At 47.5% G+C, this 19,057-nt stretch overlaps 1 protein-coding gene across 1 annotated transcript in view; it reads left to right on the top strand.

The window, feature by feature from the left end:
- Window positions 1-19,057, top strand: part of TMEM164 (transmembrane protein 164) — a 284,841-nt gene that overhangs the window by 218,389 nt on the left and 47,395 nt on the right. The window contains exon 4 of the mRNA XM_069211436.1: window positions 17,048-17,126. Within this exon, the coding sequence (XP_069067537.1) occupies window positions 17,048-17,126 (79 nt within the window). The remainder of the gene's footprint in view (window positions 1-17,047; window positions 17,127-19,057) is intronic.

Here is a 19,057-nt window from a genome sequence, read left to right as displayed (position 1 = left end):
GTGCTAAGTTACTTAGTGTGTGGGCACCCTGGCACTAGCCAAGGTGCCCCCACATTGTTCAGGGCAAATTCCCCGGACTTTGTGAGTGCGGGGACACCATTTCACGCGTGCACTATACATATGTCACGACATATGTATAGCGTGACAATGGTAACTCCGAACATGGCCATGTAACATGTCTAGGATCATGGAATTGACAATTCCATGATCCCCCGAGTCTCTAGCTCAGACCCAGGTACTGCCAAACTACCTTTCCCAGGGTTTCACTGCAGCTGCTGCTGCTGCCAACCCCTCAGACAGGTTTCTGCCCTCCTGGGGTCCAGCCAGGCTTGGCCCAGGAAGGCAGAACAAAGGACTTCCTCAGAGAGAGGGTGTTACACCCTCTCCCTTTGGAATAAGGTGTCAGGGCTGGGGAGGAGTAGCCTCCCCCAGCCTCTGGAAATGCTTTCATGGGCACAGATGGTGCCCATTTCTGCATAAGCCAGTCTACACCGGTTCAGGGATCCCCCAGCCCTGCTCTGGCGCGAAACTGGACAAAGGAAAGGGGAGTGACCACTCCCCTGACCTGCACCTCCCCTGGGAGGTGCCCAGAGCTCCTCCAGTGTGCTCCAGACCTCTGCCATCTTGGAAACAGAGGTGCTGCTGGCACACTGGACTGCTCTGAGTGGCCAGGGCCAGCAGGTGACGTCAGAGACTCCTTCTGATAGGCTCCTCCAGGTGTTGCTAGCCTATCCTCTCTCCTAGGTAGCCAAACCTCCTTTTTTGGCTATTTAGGGTCTCTGTCTCTGGGGAAACTTTAGATAACGAATGCAAGAGCTCATCCGAGTTCCTCTGCATCTCTCTCTTCACCTTCTGCCAAGGAATCGACTGCTGACCGCGCTGGAAGCCTGCAAAACTGCAACAAAGTAGCAAAGACGACTACTGCGACCTTGTAACGCTGATCCTGCCGCCTTCTCAACTGTTTTCCTGGTGGTGCATGCTGTGGGGGTAGTCTGCCTCCTCTCTGCACTAGAAGCTCCGAAGAAATCTCCTGTGGGTCGACGGAATCTTCCCCCTGCAACCGCAGGCACCAAAGAACTGCTTCACCGGTCCTCTGGGTCTCCTCTCAGCACGACGAGCGAGGTCCCTTGAACTCAGCAACTCTGTCCAAGTGACTCCCACAGTCCAGTGACTCTTCAGTCCAAGTTTGGTGGAGGTAAGTCCTTGCCTCCCCACGCTAGACTGCATTGCTGGGAACCGCGTGTTTTGCAGCTGCTCCGGCTCCTGTGCACTCTTCCAGGATTTCCTTTGTGCACAGCCAAGCCTGGGTCCCCGGCACTCTAACCTGCAGTGCACGACCTCCTGAGTTGTCCTCCGGCGTCGTGGGACCTTCCTTTGTGACTTCGGGTGAGCTCCGGTTCACTCCACTTCGTAGTGCCTGTTCCGGCACTTCTGCGGGTGCTGCTTGCTTCTGAGTGGGCTCCTTCTCTTGCTGGGCACCCCCTCTGTCTCCTCACACAATTGGCGACATCCTGGTCCCTCCTGGGCCACAGCAGCATCCAAAAACCCTAACCGCGACCCTTGCAGCTAGCAAGGCTTGTTTGCGGTCTTTCGGCACGGAAACACTTCTGCACGACTCTTCACGACGTGGGACATCCATCCTCCAAAGGGGAAGTTTCTAGCCCTTGTCGTTCTTGCAGAATCCACAGCTTCTACCATCCGGTGGCAGCTTCTTTGCACCCACAGCTGGCATTTCCTGGACATCTGCCCACTCCCGACTTGATCGTGACTCTTAGACTTGGTCCCCTTGTTCCACAGGTACCCTCGTCAGGAAATCCATCGTTGTTGCATTGCTGGTGTTGTTGTTTCTTGCAGAATTCCCCTATCACGACTTCTGTACTCTCTTGGGAACTTAGGTGCACTTTGCACCCACTTTTCAGGGTCTTGGGGTGGGCTATTTTTCTAACCCTCACTGTTTTCTTACAGTCCCAGCGACCCTCTACAAGGTCACATAGGTTTGGAGTCCATTCGTGGTTCGCATTCCACTTTTAGAGTATATGGTTTGTGTTGCCCCTATCCCTATGTGCCCCCATTGCATTCTATTGTGACTATACATTGTTTGCACTGTTTTCTATTGCTATTACTGCATATTTTGGTATTTTGTACATATATATTGTGTATATTTGCTATCCTCAAACTGAGGGTACTCACTGAGATACTTTTGGCATATTGTCATAAAAATAAAGTACCTTTATTTTTAGTATATCTGTGTATTGTGTTTTCTTATGATATTGTGCATATGACACTAGTGGTACTGTAGGAGCTTCACTCGTCGCCTAGTTCAGCCTAAGCTACTCTGCTAAGCTACCTTTTCTATCAGCCTAAGCTGCTAGACACCCCTCTACACTAATAAGGGATACCTGGACCTGGTGCAAGGCGTAAGTACCCCTTGGTACCCACTACAAGCCAGGCCAGCCTCCTACAGGCACCATATTGCGATTGTGATGGTGCACCCTGTAAAATAATTTTCTAAACATTAAACCTCTTTGCTTCCAGTCTTTGTTGATGATCACATGTTCTGTTTTTTCAAAAGCAGATCACGCCTTACTAGCTTCTGGTCTGATGCATTCATATAACTCTAATCAGCAATCAAATGATATTCCAGCAAATATCCTTTTCTCACTTAACCCCTTCGCTGCCAGGCCTTTTCCCCCTCCTGTGCCGAGCCTTTTTTTGGCTATTTGGAGCAGTTCGCGCTTAGGCCCTCATAACTTTTTGTTCACGTAAGCTACCCACGCCAAATTTGCGTCCTTTTTTTCCAACATCCTAGGGATTCTAGAGGTACCCAGACTTTGTGGGTTCCCCAGAAGGAGGCCAAGAAATTAGCCAAAAAACAGTGAAAATTTCATTTTTTAAAAAAGAATTTGGAAAAATGGGCTGCAGAAGAAGGCTTGTGGTTTTTTCCCTGAAAAGGGCATCAACAAAGGGTTTGCAGTGATAAAATCACCAGCTTCCCAGCTTTCAGGAACAGGCAGACTTGAATCAGAAAACCCAATTTTTCAACCCAATTTTGGCATTTTACTGGGACATACCCCATTTTTACGATTTATTGTGCTTTCAGCCTCCTTCCAGTCAGTGACAGAAATGGGCATGAAACCAACGCTGGATCCCATAAACCGCAACATTTCTGAAAAGTAGACAAAATTCTGAATTCAGCAAGGGGTAATTTGTGTAGATCCTACAAGGGTTTCCTACAGAAAATAACAACTGAAAAAGAAAAATATTGAAATTGAGGTGAAAAAAACATCAATTTTTCTCTAAGTTTTACTCTGTAACTTTTTCCTGCAATGTCAGATTTTCGAAAGCAATATACCGTTACGTCTGCTGGACTCTTCTGGTTGCGGGGATATATAGGGCTTGTAGGTTCATCAAGAACTCTAGGTACCCAGAGCCAATAAATGACCTGCACTCTGCAGTGGGTTTTCATTCTATGCCGGGTATACAGCAATTCATTTGCTGAAATATAAAGAGTAAAAAATAGCTATCAAGAAAACCTTTGTATTTCCAAAATGGGCACAAGATAAGGTGTTGAGAAGCAGTGGTTATTTGCACATCTCTGAATTCCGGGGTGCCCATACTAGCATGTGAATTACAGGGCATTTCTCAAATAGACGTCTTTTTTACACACTGTCTTACATTTGGAAGGGAAAAATGTAGAGAAAGACAAGGGGCAATAACACTTGTTTTGCTATTCTATGTTCCCCCAAGTCTCCCGATAAAAATGATACCTCACTTGTGTGGGTAGGCCTAGCGCCCGCAACAGGAAACGCCCCAAAGCGCAACGTGGACACATCACAGAAAACAGACCTGTTTTTAGCAAAGTGCCTACCTGTAGATTTTGGCCTCTAGCTCAGCCGCCACCTAGGGAAACCTACCAAACCTGTGCATTTCTGAAAACTAGAGACCTAGGGGAATCCAAGATGGGGTGATTTGTGTGGCTCGGACCAGGTTCTGTTACCCAGAATCCTTTGCAAACCTCAAAATTTGGCTAAAAAAACACATGTTCCTCACATTTCTGTGGCAGAAAGTTCTGGAATCTGAGAGGAGCCACAAATTTCCTTCCACCCAGCGTTCCCCCACGTCTCCCGATAAAAATGATACCTCACTTGTGTGGGTAGGCCTAGCGCCCGCGACAGGAAACGCCCCAAAGCGCAACGTGGACACATCACAGAAAACAGACCTGTTTTTAGCAAAGTGCCTACCTGTAGATTTTGGCCTCTAGCTCAGCCGCCACCTAGGGAAACCTACCAAACCTGTGCATTTCTGAAAACTAGAGACCTAGGGGAATCCAAGGAGGGGTGACTGGCGGGGCTCGGACCAGGTTCTGTTACCCAGAATCCTTTGCAAACCTCAAAATTTGGCTAAAAAAACACATGTTCCTCACATTTCTGTGGCAGAAAGTTCTGGAATCTGAGAGGAGCCACAAATTTCCTTCCACCCAGCGTTCCCCCACGTCTCCCGATAAAAATGATACCTCACTTGTGTGGGTAGGCCTAGCGCCCGCGACAGGAAACGCCCCAAAGCGCAACGTGGACACATCACAGAAAACAGACCTGTTTTTAGCAAAGTGCCTACCTGTAGATTTTGGCCTCTAGCTCAGCCGCCACCTAGGGAAACCTACCAAACCTGTGCATTTCTGAAAACTAGAGACCTAGGGGAATCCAAGATGGGGTGATTTGTGTGGCTCGGACCAGGTTCTGTTACCCAGAATCCTTTGCAAACCTCACAATTTGGCTAAAAAAACACATGTTCCTCACATTTCTGTGGCAGAAAGTTCTGGAATCTGAGAGGAGCCACAAATTTCCTTCCACCCAGCGTTCCCCCAAGTCTCCCGATAAAAATGATACCTCACTTGCGTGGATAGGCCTAGCGCCCGTGACAGGAAACGCCCCAAAGCGCAACGTGGACACCACCAAAATTTTAGAAGAAAACGGAGGTGTTTTTTGTGAAGTGACTACCTGTAGATTTTGGCCTCTAGCTCAGCCGGCACCTAGGGAAACCTACCAAACCTGTACATTTCTGAAAACTAGAGACCTAGGGGAATCCAAGGAGGGGTGACTGGCGGGGCTCGGACCAGGTTCTGTTACCCAGAATCCTTTGCAAAGCTCAAAAATTGGCTAAAAAAAACACATGTTCCTCACATTTCTGTGGCAGAAAGTGCTGGAATCTGGGAGGAGCCACAAATTTCCTTGCACCCAGCGTTCCCCCAAGTCTCCCGATAAAAATGATACCTCACTTGCGTGGGTAGGCCTAGCGCCCGCGACAGGAAACGCCCCAAAGCGCAACGTGGACACCACCAAAATTTTGGAAGAAAACAGAGGTGTTTTTTGCGAAGTGACTACCTGTAGATTTTGGCCTCTAGCTCAGCCGGCACCTAGGGAAACCTACGAAACCTGTACATTTCTGAAAACTAGAGACCTAGGGTAATCCAAGGAGGGGTGACTGGCGGGGCTCGGATCAGGTTCTGTTACCCAGAATCCTTTGCAAAGCTCAAAAATTGGCTAAAAAAAACACATGTTCCTCACATTTCTGTGGCAGAAAGTTCTGGAATCTGGGAGGAGCCACAAATTTCCTTGCACCCAGCGTTCCCCCAAGTCTCCCGATAAAAATGATACCTCACTTGCGTGGGTAGGCCTAGCGCCCGCGACAGGAAACGCCCCAAAGCGCAACGTGGACACCACCAAAATTTTGGAAGAAAACAGAGGTGTTTTTTGCGAAGTGACTACCTGTAGATTTTGGCCTCTAGCTCAGCCGGCACCTAGGGAAACCTACCAAACCTGTACATTTCTGAAAACTAGAGACCTAGGGGAATCCAAGGAGGGGTGACTGGCGGGGCTCGGACCAGGTTCTGTTACCCAGAATCCTTTGCAAAGCTCAAAATTTGGCTAAAAAAACACATGTTCCTCACATTTCTGTGGCAGAGAGTTCTGGAATCTGAGAGGAGCCACAAATTTCCTTCCACCCAGTGTTCCCCCACGTCTCCCGATAAAAATGATACCTCACTTGTGTGGGTAGGCCTAGCGCCCGCGACAGGAAACGCCCCAAAGCGCAACGTGGACACATCACAGAAAATAGACCTGTTTTTAGCAAAGTGCCTACCTGTAGATTTTGGCCTCTAGCTCAGCCGCCACCTAGGGAAACCTACCAAACCTGTGCATTTCTGAAAACTAGAGACCTAGGGGAATCCAAGATGGGGTGATTTGTGTGGCTCGGACCAGGTTCTGTTACCCAGAATCCTTTGCAAACCTCAAAATTTGGCTAAAAAAACACATGTTCCTCACATTTCTGTGGCAGAAAGTTCTGGAATCTGAGAGGGGCCACAAATTTCCTTCCACCCAGCGTTCCCCCACGTCTCCCGATAAAAATGATACCTCACTTGTGTGGGTAGGCCTAGCGTCCGCGACAGGAAACGCCCCAAAGCGCAACGTGGACACATCACAGAAAACAGACCTGTTTTTAGCAAAGTGCCTACCTGTAGATTTTGGCCTCTAGCTCAGCCGCCACCTAGGGAAACCTACCAAACCTGTGCATTTCTGAAAACTAGAGACCTAGGGGAATCCAAGGAGGGGTGACTGGCGGGGCTCGGACCAGGTTCTGTTACCCAGAATCCTTTGCAAAGCTCAAAAAAACACATGTTCCTCACATTTCTGTGGCAGAAAGTTCTGGAATCTGAGAGGAGCCACAAATTTCCTTCCACCCAGCGTTCCCCCACGTCTCCCGATAAAAATGATACCTCACTTGTGTGGGTAGGCCTAGCGCCCGCGACAGGAAACGCCCCAAAGCGCAACGTGGACACATCACAGAAAATAGACCTGTTTTTTGCGAAGTGACTACCTGTAGATTTTGGCCTCTAGCTCAGCCGGCACCTAGGGAAACCTACCAAACCTGTGCATTTCTGAAAACTAGAGACCTAGGGGAATCCAAGATGGGGTGATTTGTGTGGCTCGGACCAGGTTCTGTTACCCAGAATCCTTTGCAAACCTCACAATTTGGCTAAAAAAACACATGTTCCTCACATTTCTGTGGCAGAAAGTTCTGGAATCTGAGAGGAGCCACAAATTTCCTTCCACCCAGCGTTCCCCCAAGTCTCCCGATAAAAATGATACCTCACTTGCGTGGATAGGCCTAGCGCCCGTGACAGGAAACGCCCCAAAGCGCAACGTGGACACCACCAAAATTTTAGAAGAAAACAGAGGTGTTTTTTGTGAAGTGACTACCTGTAGATTTTGGCCTCTAGCTCAGCCGGCACCTAGGGAAACCTACCAAACCTGTACATTTCTGAAAACTAGAGACCTAGGGGAATCCAAGGAGGGGTGACTGGCGGGGCTCGGACCAGGTTCTGTTACCCAGAATCCTTTGCAAACCTCAAAAATTGGCTAAAAAAAACACATGTTCCTCACATTTCTGTGGCAGAAAGTGCTGGAATCTGGGAGGAGCCACAAATTTCCTTCCACCCAGCGTTCCCCCACGTCTCCCGATAAAAATGATACCTCACTTGTGTGGGTAGGCCTAGCGCCCGCGACAGGAAACGCCCCAAAGCGCAACGTGGACACATCACAGAAAATAGACCTGTTTTTTGCGAAGTGACTACCTGTAGATTTTGGCCTCTAGCTCAGCCGGCACCTAGGGAAACCTACCAAACCTGTACATTTCTGAAAACTAGAGACCTAGGGGAATCCAAGGAGGGGTGACTGGCGGGGCTCGGACCAGGTTCTGTTACCCAGAATCCTTTGCAAAGCTCAAAATTTGGCTAAAAAAACACATGTTCCTCACATTTCTGTGGCAGAAAGTTCTGGAATCTGAGAGGAGCCACAAATTTCCTTCCACCCAGCGTTCCCCCACGTCTCCCGATAAAAATGATACCTCACTTGTGTGGGTAGGCCTAGCGCCCGCGACAGGAAACGCCCCAAAGCGCAACGTGGACACATCACAGAAAATAGACCTGTTTTTAGCAAAGTGCCTACCTGTAGATTTTGGCCTCTAGCTCAGCCGCCACCTAGGGAAACCTACCAAACCTGTGCATTTCTGAAAACTAGAGACCTAGGGGAATCCAAGATGGGGTGATTTGTGTGGCTCGGACCAGGTTCTGTTACCCAGAATCCTTTGCAAACCTCAAAATTTGGCTAAAAAAAACACATGTTCCTCACATTTCTGTGGCAGAAAGTTCTGGAATCTGAGAGGGGCCACAAATTTCCTTCCACCCAGCGTTCCCCCACGTCTCCCGATAAAAATGATACCTCACTTGTGTGGGTAGGCCTAGCGCCCGCGACAGGAAACGCCCCAAAGCGCAGCGTGGCCACATCACATTTTTTCATTGAAAACAGTGCCTACCTGTAGTTTTTGGCCTGTAGCTCAGCCAGCACCTAGGGAAACCTACCAAACCTGTGCATTTCTGAAAACTAGAGACCTAGGGGAATCCAAGATGGGGTGACTTGAGGGGCTCTGACCAGGTTCTGTTACCCAGAATCCTTTTCAAACCTCAAATTTTGGCTAAAAAAACGCATTTTTCACACATTTCGGTGACAGAAAGTTCTGGAATCTGAGTGGAGCCACAAATTTCCTTCCACCCAGCGTTCCCCCAAGTCTCCCGATAAAAATGATACCTCACTTGTGTGGGTGGGCCAGGTGCCTCCAACAGAATAAGGCCCAAAACTTGTAGAGATACAGGGGATAGTACTGCGAGTTTATAAGGACATATTCTTTTATACATCTTTAGACTGACTCTGCTTTGGGGACCCACATACGTGAGGTGTCATTTTATTTGGGAGACTGAGGGGAACACTGGGGAGTAGGAATTTTGTGCTGGAGTGGTGATCGTACGAAGAAAAGTCAGGAAAATATGCTTTTTTTAAGCACATTTTGAGGTTTACAGAGGAGTCTGGGTAAGAAAATGTTGGGGGATCCACGCAAGCCACACCTCCCTGGACTCCTTGGGGTGTCTAGTTTTAAAAAATGTCTGGGTTTGGTAGGTTTCCCTAGATGAAGGCCGCACACAGGACCAAAAACATAGGTGCCCTCTCCCCCCCCAAACACAGGTAGTTTTGTAATATATCGTTTTGATGTGCCCACATACGTCCGTGATGTGCCAAACACTAAAATTTTGAAAAGAAACACACTTAGGTTATGTGAAAAAGACCCCTCACCCACCAACCAAGTTGGTGGCATGCTTCATCATCGGGGTCCCACCTGAGGCACCTAGCGTGTCATAGGTGTGCTGCGACGCCTGATTACAGCGGAGCAGGTTTGGTCATTTTTACCACACATACTGGTTGGATTTGGCACGAGGGTGAGTGATGGTTCAGTGGATCAAATTTTACTAACAAGAGCTTTCACAAAAATGAAAAGCACTGTTAGTAACTGAAAGGCAAAAAACTGAACCAATGACTCACAGCTCGTGAGCTGTAAAGCCGCGACAAGGCCCCAACCGCTTTACAGTCCATTCACACAACTTTCATACATGACACACACAAGGCCATTCACACCGCCAGCCACGGGCCCAGCACATTACAACACTCACATCGACAGACAGCGCCACTCAAGGGCCCATCACTTACATACGCCCACATGCCTGATACAACAATCACACCAGCTGATGGGAGTGTGTGGACTGGTGTTTGGCTGGCAGTGTGTTGCAGTAGCCAACATCAAGTCAATATGTACAGTCTCAGCCAAGCCCCACTCCACACACAATGGCATCATATTTTTTTTTTTTTTTCAAACAGAGGAACCCCTAACTAAGTAGAAAGAATTACAAAACAACAAACACAAAAGCTCTAACTAAGAACATGACAGAAATGCTAACCATGAAACTAAACACATGAAAATACAAAACAGACATGAGTTTACACTCATGGTTGTTCCCAGAAATTCTTCTGGGTGTGGTAATTCTTAAAACAAGCACCGACACACAGCCCAGGCTTTGAAGGACAATCTGGGCAGTACATTCGAGACTCCCTCCGGATACCTCTTCGAAAACACACTCTACATTTCTTAGCTGGAAAGTCTTTTTTGGGTGTGGGAGGAATGTGCTCAGCAAAGTGGCGATCTTTCAATCTAGCCACATCCTCCACCACTGCTTCTCTAGGAACTCTGGCCTGTTCCACCACAATAAGGCTCTCTATCACTGACTCCTGAAATTTCACAAATGTCATCTTTGAGTCTGGAGACCTATCCCTAAACACAATAAAAGCATTGAAGGTTGCTAAGTGGAAGAGGTGAAGTGCTAACTTCTTATACCAAACATAAGACTTACGAATAGCAGTATAAGGTTCCAACCTCTGGTCAACTCTATCTACACCTCCCATGTGCTTATTATAATCTAAAATGCACACAGGTTTGCGCACTTCAGCAACCTGGCCCCAAACAGTCACAGGGGAAGTACTCTCATCATGGATGGTATTTAGCATGTAGACATCCCTCTTGTCTGAAAATTTCAAAGCTAGCAGCTCCTCGTTCCGCAAGGCACAGCACTGTCCCCTCTCAAGTTTTTTACAGACAAGCTCCCTTGGATAGCCTTTCCGGTTAGAACGGATTGTGCCACAAGCAACTGTGTCCACTCTAAACAATTCCTTGAACAACTGCACACCAGTGTAGAAGTTATCTACATACAAATGGTGACCTTTGTTGAACAGTCGTCTACCAAGATCCCACACAATTTTCTCAGTAACTCCAAAAGTGGGAGGACAACCAGGGGGGTCAATATTGGAATCCCTACCAGTGTACACACGGAAACTATACACATATCCTGTCCTACTTTCAGACAGCATATACAATTTAATTCCATATCGTGCCCTTTTGCTAGGAATGTACTGCCTAAAAACCAAACGACCCTTGAAGAGGACCAAAGACTCGTCCACACTTAACTCTTTGCCTGGAACATAGACCTCCGAAAACCGATCTACAAAATGATCAAGGACAGGCCTAATCTTAAAAAGACGGTCAGAATCTGGGTGATCTCGTGGCAAGGCTAATGCATTGTCAACAAAATGCAGCATCCTAAGAAGAAGCAAATACCGATTACGACTCATGGTAGCTGGAAATATAGCTGTTGCCATCAAGGGACTAGTAGACCAATAAGAAGCCAGTGACGGCTTCCTTATCAACCCCATCAAAAAAGTCAAACCCAAAAACTTTTTTATCTCCTCCAAATTTGTGGGAATCCACTGGGCAGCTCTAGAGTGTGGCCTAAGTCTAGCAGCGTTGTCCCTCAAATGCTGCTCCGCATACAAATTAGTCTGCTCAACAATCTCTTCCAAAAACACATCATCCATGAATAACTCAAAGAAATTGATAGGCATAAAGTTCTCTGTATTGGTGTTACACCCCGGTAGACCAGTAAAGGCAGGCAACTCTGGCTGCTCCATGTTTGGGGCAACCCAGACATCAGGTCTTCTAACGGGAAACCTTTCAGCCCCAGGTTGCTGCACTATTGGCACATCAATGTCCTCCTCTAAAACAGAACCTTCATCTGCACTGAGTGTGGCTTCATCATCAGAAGATTCCCCTCCAACAGAAACATCACTGCCAGAATCTCTGACTTCCTCCTCTGCCTCAGATGCAGAGTCCGTCTCATAGTCATGATCAGACTGTGACTCAAAAAGCATACCAACCACCTGCTGAGCGGTCATCCTGCGGCTAGCCATGATCTCTCCTGCTAAAATTAACTGGACAAATTCACCACCAACAACCAGCACTGTGTAAGACAAGTAACAAAGTGTAGCTTTGTTAGTAAGAGTTACAAACTCAAAAACTATACCGCTCACTTGCCTGAAAAAGCTTGATTCACCAGCAACTACACAGCAATCACCAATGATATCCCACTAAAAAGAAATAAAGAAAGGCAAATTAGAAATAAGACAAAACAAATATCATTGTGCACAAACCTAAGGACAATTTCACACACAATCCTGCATTTAGTACACCCCCTACAAACATGTCATTCATGCATGGCAACAATACTCCTTTGGAGTAAATTGTTTTTACTTACCTAAAACATGCAACTGTGCAAACTGCAGGTCAACCACCGCCAAAACCGCAAGGAGCCACAGCAAATAAAGCAAAAGCTTTGAACTAGAACAAAAAGGAGGAAAACATTTGTTATCACAAATGCAAAGACTTCTTCAGTTGACAAACACCCCACCATCAAACATTTTAGAAATTGGTGCCTAAGTGGATTCTGCCATAGGGGCAGATGGGCCTACTAAAAAAATAGGCCTGTCTGCCCCAAGGAAGCCAAAAAATACCTTTAGTACTGTGTCCCCATGGAGAGCGACCCTTGCCAAAGGGGACAGCCCTCAAACAAAAAAAAACAAAAAAAACACACACAACACTATCCCTGGTGCCTAAGTGGCTTCTGCCCCCTTGGGGGCAGGTGGGCCTAAGAAAATAGGCCCATCTGCCCCCAGGGGGTGTAGAAATGGCCAACAGGTCAATGCCCCCCTTGGGGGGGCGCCCCGTGACCAAGGGGACGCCCCCCCACAAAAATAAACAAATAAAAAAAAATCCCTGGTGTTCTAGTGGTTTCTGCCCCCCTTGGGGGCAGATCAGCCTAAAAATAATAGGCTGATCTGTCTCCAAGGGGTGCAGAAATGGCCTGGGTACATGTGCCCCCAAAGTGGGGGGCGACCCTTGCCCAAGCCCCCCCCCCCCATCCACTAACACACACACACACACACACACTATCCCTGGTGTCTACGTGGCATCTGCCCCCAGGGGGGGCAGAAATGGCCAACAGGTCAATGCCCCCCTTGGGGGGGCGCCCCGTGCCCAAGGGGACGCCCCCCCACAAAAATAAACACATAAAGAAAAATCCCTGCCGTTCTAGTGGTTTCTGCCCCCCTTGGGGGCAGATCAGCCTAAAAATAATAGGCTGATCTGTCTCCAAGGGGTGCAGAAATGGCCTGGGTACATGTGCCCCCAAAGTGGGGGGCGACCCTTGCCCAAGCCCCCCCCATCCACTAACACACACACACACACACACACTATCCCTGGTGTCTACGTGGCTTCTGCCCCCCTTGGGGGCAGGTGGGTCTAGAAAAATAGGCCCACCTGCCCCCAGGGGGGGCAGAAATGGCCAACAGGTCAATGCCCCCCTTGGGGGGGCGCCCCGTGCCCAAGGGGACGCCCCCCCACAAAAATAAACACATAAAAAAACATCCCTGGCGTTCTAGTGGTTTCTGCCCCCCTTGGGGGCAGATCAGCCTAAAAATAATAGGCTGATCTGCCCTCAAGGGGGGCAGAAATGGCCCTAAAAGACATGCCCCCCAAAGGGGAGCGACCCTTGCCCAAGGGGGCGCCCCCCCATCCACTACACACACAATCCCAGGGGGGCAGAAAAGGCCAACAGTTCTCTGCCCCCTTGGGGGGGGGCGCCCCTTGCCCAAGGGGGCACCCCCCCCAACATAAATGCACAGAAAATATAAATCCCTGGTGATCCAGTGGTTTCTGCCCCCCTTGGGGGCAGATCCGCCTAAAAAGTAGGCCAATCTGCCCCCAAGGGGGGCAGAAATGGCCGTAACTAATTGCCCCCACAAGGGGAGCGACCCTTGCCCAAGGGGCCGCTCCCCGCAAACAAGAAACAGTGAAGAAAAACAAAAAAAACAAATCCCTGGTGTCTAGTGGGCATTCCTGCTGCCCGATCGCAATGCGATCGGGCAGCAGGAATGCTCAAAGAGACACCGGGGGAAAGGAAAAGCCTTTCCTTTCCCCCGGTGCCTCTTTAGCCCAAACCCCCCACCCACCGGGAAGAGGAATTCACCTCTTCTCCGTTCGCCGCACAGGAAGCAAATGGCTTCCTGTGCGGCGAAATCCCCATAATGAAGTCAGCGCGCGATCGCGCGCTGACGTCATTATGGGGGGGTGGGGGGTCGGGGGTGGAAGGGGAAGGGCTTCCCCTTCCATCCCTGACTTTGGGGGGGTGGGGGGAAGCACACAGAGGGAGCGAGAGCGCTCCCTCTGGGCTGTGTGCCGAGGACGTAGTGGTTACGTCCTCGGCACAGCAGCACTGTGCCGCAGGACGTAACCACTACGTCTGCGGCACAGAAGGGGTTAATGCACAAAACTAAGTACTGTGTCCTGAATGTTGTATTACTGGGACCTTCTACTGTGGCAACATATCTCTTTTAGCTCTGTGTTCCAGGCCATGTTTAATGCAGAATTGTGCATGCCTAGAAACTAGAGGCAAGCGCCCAGCTGTAGTGGGAGTTGAATCTAGTGACTTAAGACAGAGCAGGTTCTTTTTTCAGTGAATTTAATTAGGCTTTTGTGAGGCTGAGACTACCAGAAGGGTTGGACATAATAGCAACTTTAGTTATCGACATTACTCAAACGTGCTGGTGACTGAGCACTAAATTGGGAACAGATCATTATGTAAAGTTAAGATTATTCAGTATCCTGATCTTCAGGTATAGAGCATCTAACTTTGGCTCATATCTTTTACTTTATGTGGTCATCTTGAGTACCATAAGTAGATACCATTAGCTAATTTAGAAAGTAATTGCCATGAGATCCATGAGAGATGCAAAACTAAAAAATTAAAAAACCTTTAGGGAAAGGGTTGAACCATTTTTTAGGTTTAAATTTGTTTTATTGGGTATGTGGCCAAGAGAACATTCTCAAATAGAACCAACATCTTGCGGTAAATCTTGCCATTCCGTATCACCTCTGAGCAAACAGCATTGAGTCAGTCCAGCAAATGAGAAGAAACATTCTCCGAAGGAAACTTGCCGACCTGTCAGCGAACAATAAGAGGGGAGGGGAACATGCAGCATCATAAGATTCAAAAGTTGCAGAACATTCAAATCCAACTCCTTCCCCAGGGTGTCGTCTGAATCATTCAGCTGCTGCTCAGAGATTTTTTCAGGTCTTCTTCTTGCCTCCCATCTGCTGCTCAGGTATAGCGTCCAGCTTTTTGCCCTTCTGTCATTTTCTTTCAGCCTGGGAGGCTATAAAGGCATAGTTTTCCCCCAACTCTGCACCTAAAACCTTGCTGGATACTGCAAGGAGACACTGCATTCCAATGCCAGCAGCCTTGTCTTACAATGTGGAACTCTGACCTCTTATTTTGCCAGGTCCTGTTTAAATTTGGGACAAGTAGCACTTTGCAAACACATTGCCTTGTGGACTTACAGTGGTATTCTGCCATCTTCTCCCTACACCTCTGTTTGCAGAAAGTGCTGAATTTACCACTCTGATGTTTTCCTATTGTCCAAATTAGGGAATCCAGGGATTCTTATGTATGAGTATCTACAATTAACTATTCAGCACTTCAACCTCTTGTTCCAGGCGGATCATAGCAGAAATGGCACATTTCGCGAAGCTTTCCCTATTCTTGGCTCCAGCTGTCCACTGGCGGTTTTCTCCCATTTCACTTCGTGCTGCTTTACTCACTCGAGTTGCACTTCATGACAGCCTACTCTCTCCTAAGTTATGCCATACTTCTTTCAATCACTGCAGAGGCCTTCAGATCCCTCAGCAAGTCATGACTTGTTGCATCCCCTGGAAAAGAGAGGAGGGTGTCAAGCCTCCTGCATGAAGGTCTGCTTGACGTAGTGCTGTTCAGTGAATTTTTGGCCTCAGGATGCGGCTTGGCAGCAGGATTCCAATCTCAATTAGGCTCAGGTAATCGCTGCTTTGAGGAACTTTGAGGAGTAGTTGAGCCTCTTGAGATGCTCCAAATTATGTCAGGGCTCATCCACAGAGTTCCTCTCCCCTAGGCTCTCTAGGCCGTACTGTGCCCGGAAGGGCTCTCCCTGTTACTCTTTGGGCTTGGCGCATCACCACACCAGACCGATGCCCTGAGTGCCCCCAGTTTTGGTCTTTGGAGGGGGGGGGCACAGATCTCTTATGGCTGATGTCTCCTGCTATTCCTCACCAGTGGGCTGGTCTCAAAACAAGTCTGCCTCATTAAGCAACCTTGTTCTGAGGCAGTGCAGAGGGCCACAGGGCTATCTTGGTATCCACTTTGATGGCAGAGGGGAAAGAGCGTTTTTCAGGCAGAAATTGCAGAGAAGTGCTTGGGACCAGATCACTCCATGCCCCTGCCCATCTGTCCGCTCCAAAGATCTTGTCCCTGCCTCTGTCTCACAAGAGGTTAATGTTTAAGGCTGCGCGGCGAGAGCAGCATTGGAGCCTCAGAGAAGGGCATCTGTCTGGGAGCCCGGATAGCTCTTCCCCCTTAGGAGGAACATTTTCATTTATCATTGTTAGTGTGTATCTGAGAAATATGTTCCTGGATTGATTACAATTATACTGAAATTCACAGCAGAAGGTAGTAGGTCCACTAATTTGCCAGTGTGATGCCGTCAGCCACTCTTCTAGGTGGAGTGAATTTCTGTAATCATCATCCAAAAGCTGTTTGCTGGTAGATCTTCTCACTTGACCATTCCATGACTGATTGTTGTACCCCGATGTGGTATCTCTTTGGTGTGCTGCAATGTGAAGATTGATTGGTTTGCGTTTATGTGATGATGGATGTTTTGCACCTACATAACATTTGCTTATGCACTGATGTGCCACCTATGACCATCTAATAGCACCAAGTGCCCATTTGATAGTAAACTGCACTATAACTCCTTTTTTTATGTACTAATGGGGTATCTGATCGGTATACAATCGCTCTTGTTGCTTTGCATTAATATGGTATCCGATTGCTGTGTACTCACTTGGCATCCAATCATTGTGCTCTAATATGGTGCCTGATTGGTGTGGATTGATCTGGCATCCAATTGGTGTGCACTGATGTGTTTGTCATGCAACAATGCAACAACCATTTGGTCTGTTCTTATGGTGACCATTGGTTTGTACCCAAGTGGCTCCAGGTTGTGTAGTGTCAGAACAGTGGGGCAAGGTTTGAGTTGTGCACCAAAGACCCTAGAAAAGGTGTCCACCCAGAAAACAGCTCGCTGTGAGTCCTTATTGCCTAGTAATTAGTATTGTGTATATTTATAACATGCTTTTGACTGCACTCACCATGTTTAATTAATGTCTTCCTTTTATTCTCTTTCACTAGCTTCCTTTCGAGATGGAAGTTTATTATATTCAGCACGTGATGCTCTACGTCATCCCAGTCTATCTACTGCGAAAAGGAGGTACTGTACAGTCTGTATTTTGTTTCTTAAATGACTTAGTAAGGGCACTTACTTTCCCCATGTGCAGTTTGACTTTGTATAGATGCATGTGTACCCCATTATAATAAGAACACTGATATTGTCTAAATGCTTTTAAGTCATGTACAGATTTGTTTATTTTTCTGGCTAGAGGTTCGCTAAGGATAAACATTTAAGAATCACTGTCATAACACTGTTGAGGGACTGAAATCATGCTTCTTCCCATTTTTCTTTTGTGACTTTTCTTTGCCTGGCAGGGTGGGAGACTACCTGCAAGAGGTATGTAAAGGTCTTATGAATGTACTGGTGTTGACCTAATTCTGCAGGATACCAGAACTTGAAATGGTCCATATTCTGTCCCTTAGTCTAATTATACATTGGTGGTAAGTGTGCCACTGGATTCAGGCTAGCCTGGCTGATAAAGGGTGATACCCTGAAACTGGTCCCGGGATGCTTGTTTCTGGTCCAGGGAGGACCTGGCCTGGCAGTTCGGACTGGACTCTTCCCATGGGGAATAGGGTCAAGACTGAATTGCATATGGCTGGGTCCAAACTGAAATGGCATGGCAAGCAAAAACAACTGATGGATTAAACCCAGATCTATGACTGGGGGTGAATGCTTGATATGTTCTGCATTCCGTCCATCATCTGTTGTTTTTGCTGCTGTTGTTGTTTTTACTTCTAGAAAGTGAGCATTTCTCTGCACTCAAAATCCATCTGTGCCTTACAGCCTGTCTCCAATCCACGTCTGGGCTGGTTGACAGCTCACTTGTGCATTTCACCCAGACAACCACAAACACAAGATACTCAGTCACACCTGCACTCATCTGTATAGTGAATGGGTGTTCCTGGGCAGGAGGGTGGAGGGCCTGACACTTACATTCCAAAGGCTAGTGGGCTGCCCTCACATAATGGACTGCCAAACCCCCTACTGGGGACCTGGCAGACAGACCTGTACTGAAAGGGGACCTTGTGCAATTCAAAACCACTCTTTGAAGTCTCCTCCACTTCAAAGGCACTTTTGGGAATATAAACTGGTCTCTGACCCCACCAACTCAAACACTTCTGGACCTGATCCTGCAACCTGTCGAAAGGAACTGCCTGGCTGACCAAAGGACTCATCTGGACTGTTTTCTGAGAAGGGCTGTTGTCCTGTTGCCCTCTAACTTTGCTGAGAAGTGCTCTCCAAGGGCTTGGATTAAGCTTGCCTCCTGTATTCTGAAGCCTCAGGGCCAAAAATACTTCATCTCTTCAAGGAACTCCTTGTGCCCCGAAAATCGACGCACAGCCTGCCTTGTGGCGAGAAATCTACTTCTAGCCCAGATACATTTGTTCAATAATGGTTCCTTCAGAGCCATTCCTGCAATTGATTTCTTGTGCCTTTAGTCAAATTACATAAACACTTTACTCCCAAATATGTATGTCTGCAGCTCATATTATATCAGATTCCATTGTGGTGCACTTAGGCATACCCTGTGCTTTTTCTAAACATCTTTCTTCGAAGTTCTGTAAAATTTTGAAGCTAGAAAAAAGGGGTACTCCTATACAGCGTAGCAGGTCCCAGTTTTTGATTGTAAATCTTAAATGAGGTCCCTACTGAATGTCCTCCAACATAGAATTGAAACAAACATGGAATAAAATCAAAGAAGTCAGGGCGTTACTCCTAAACTTCTCTAATTCCTCTCTCCAGCTCCGATTGTTAGTAAATGAAATGCTTCAATATCTATTTTGATTAACATTCTTCAAAGTCTCACTTTCCCCATGCCAAAAATAAAGCTCTCCCCTCCAAATGCCAATATCATCATCTTCTTCACATTAATGGTTAAATTATTTTAACATATTGCTGTAAAAAATCCAGTTGCATTTGTAAGCCTTTAAGAGTACAATCCAGAACAAAAAGATTGTCAGTGTAGA

This window comes from Pleurodeles waltl, chromosome 2_1 (genome assembly GCF_031143425.1).
Source record: "Pleurodeles waltl isolate 20211129_DDA chromosome 2_1, aPleWal1.hap1.20221129, whole genome shotgun sequence".
NCBI lineage: Eukaryota > Metazoa > Chordata > Amphibia > Caudata > Salamandridae > Pleurodeles > Pleurodeles waltl.
This window is presented reverse-complemented; position numbering and strand designations above follow the sequence as displayed.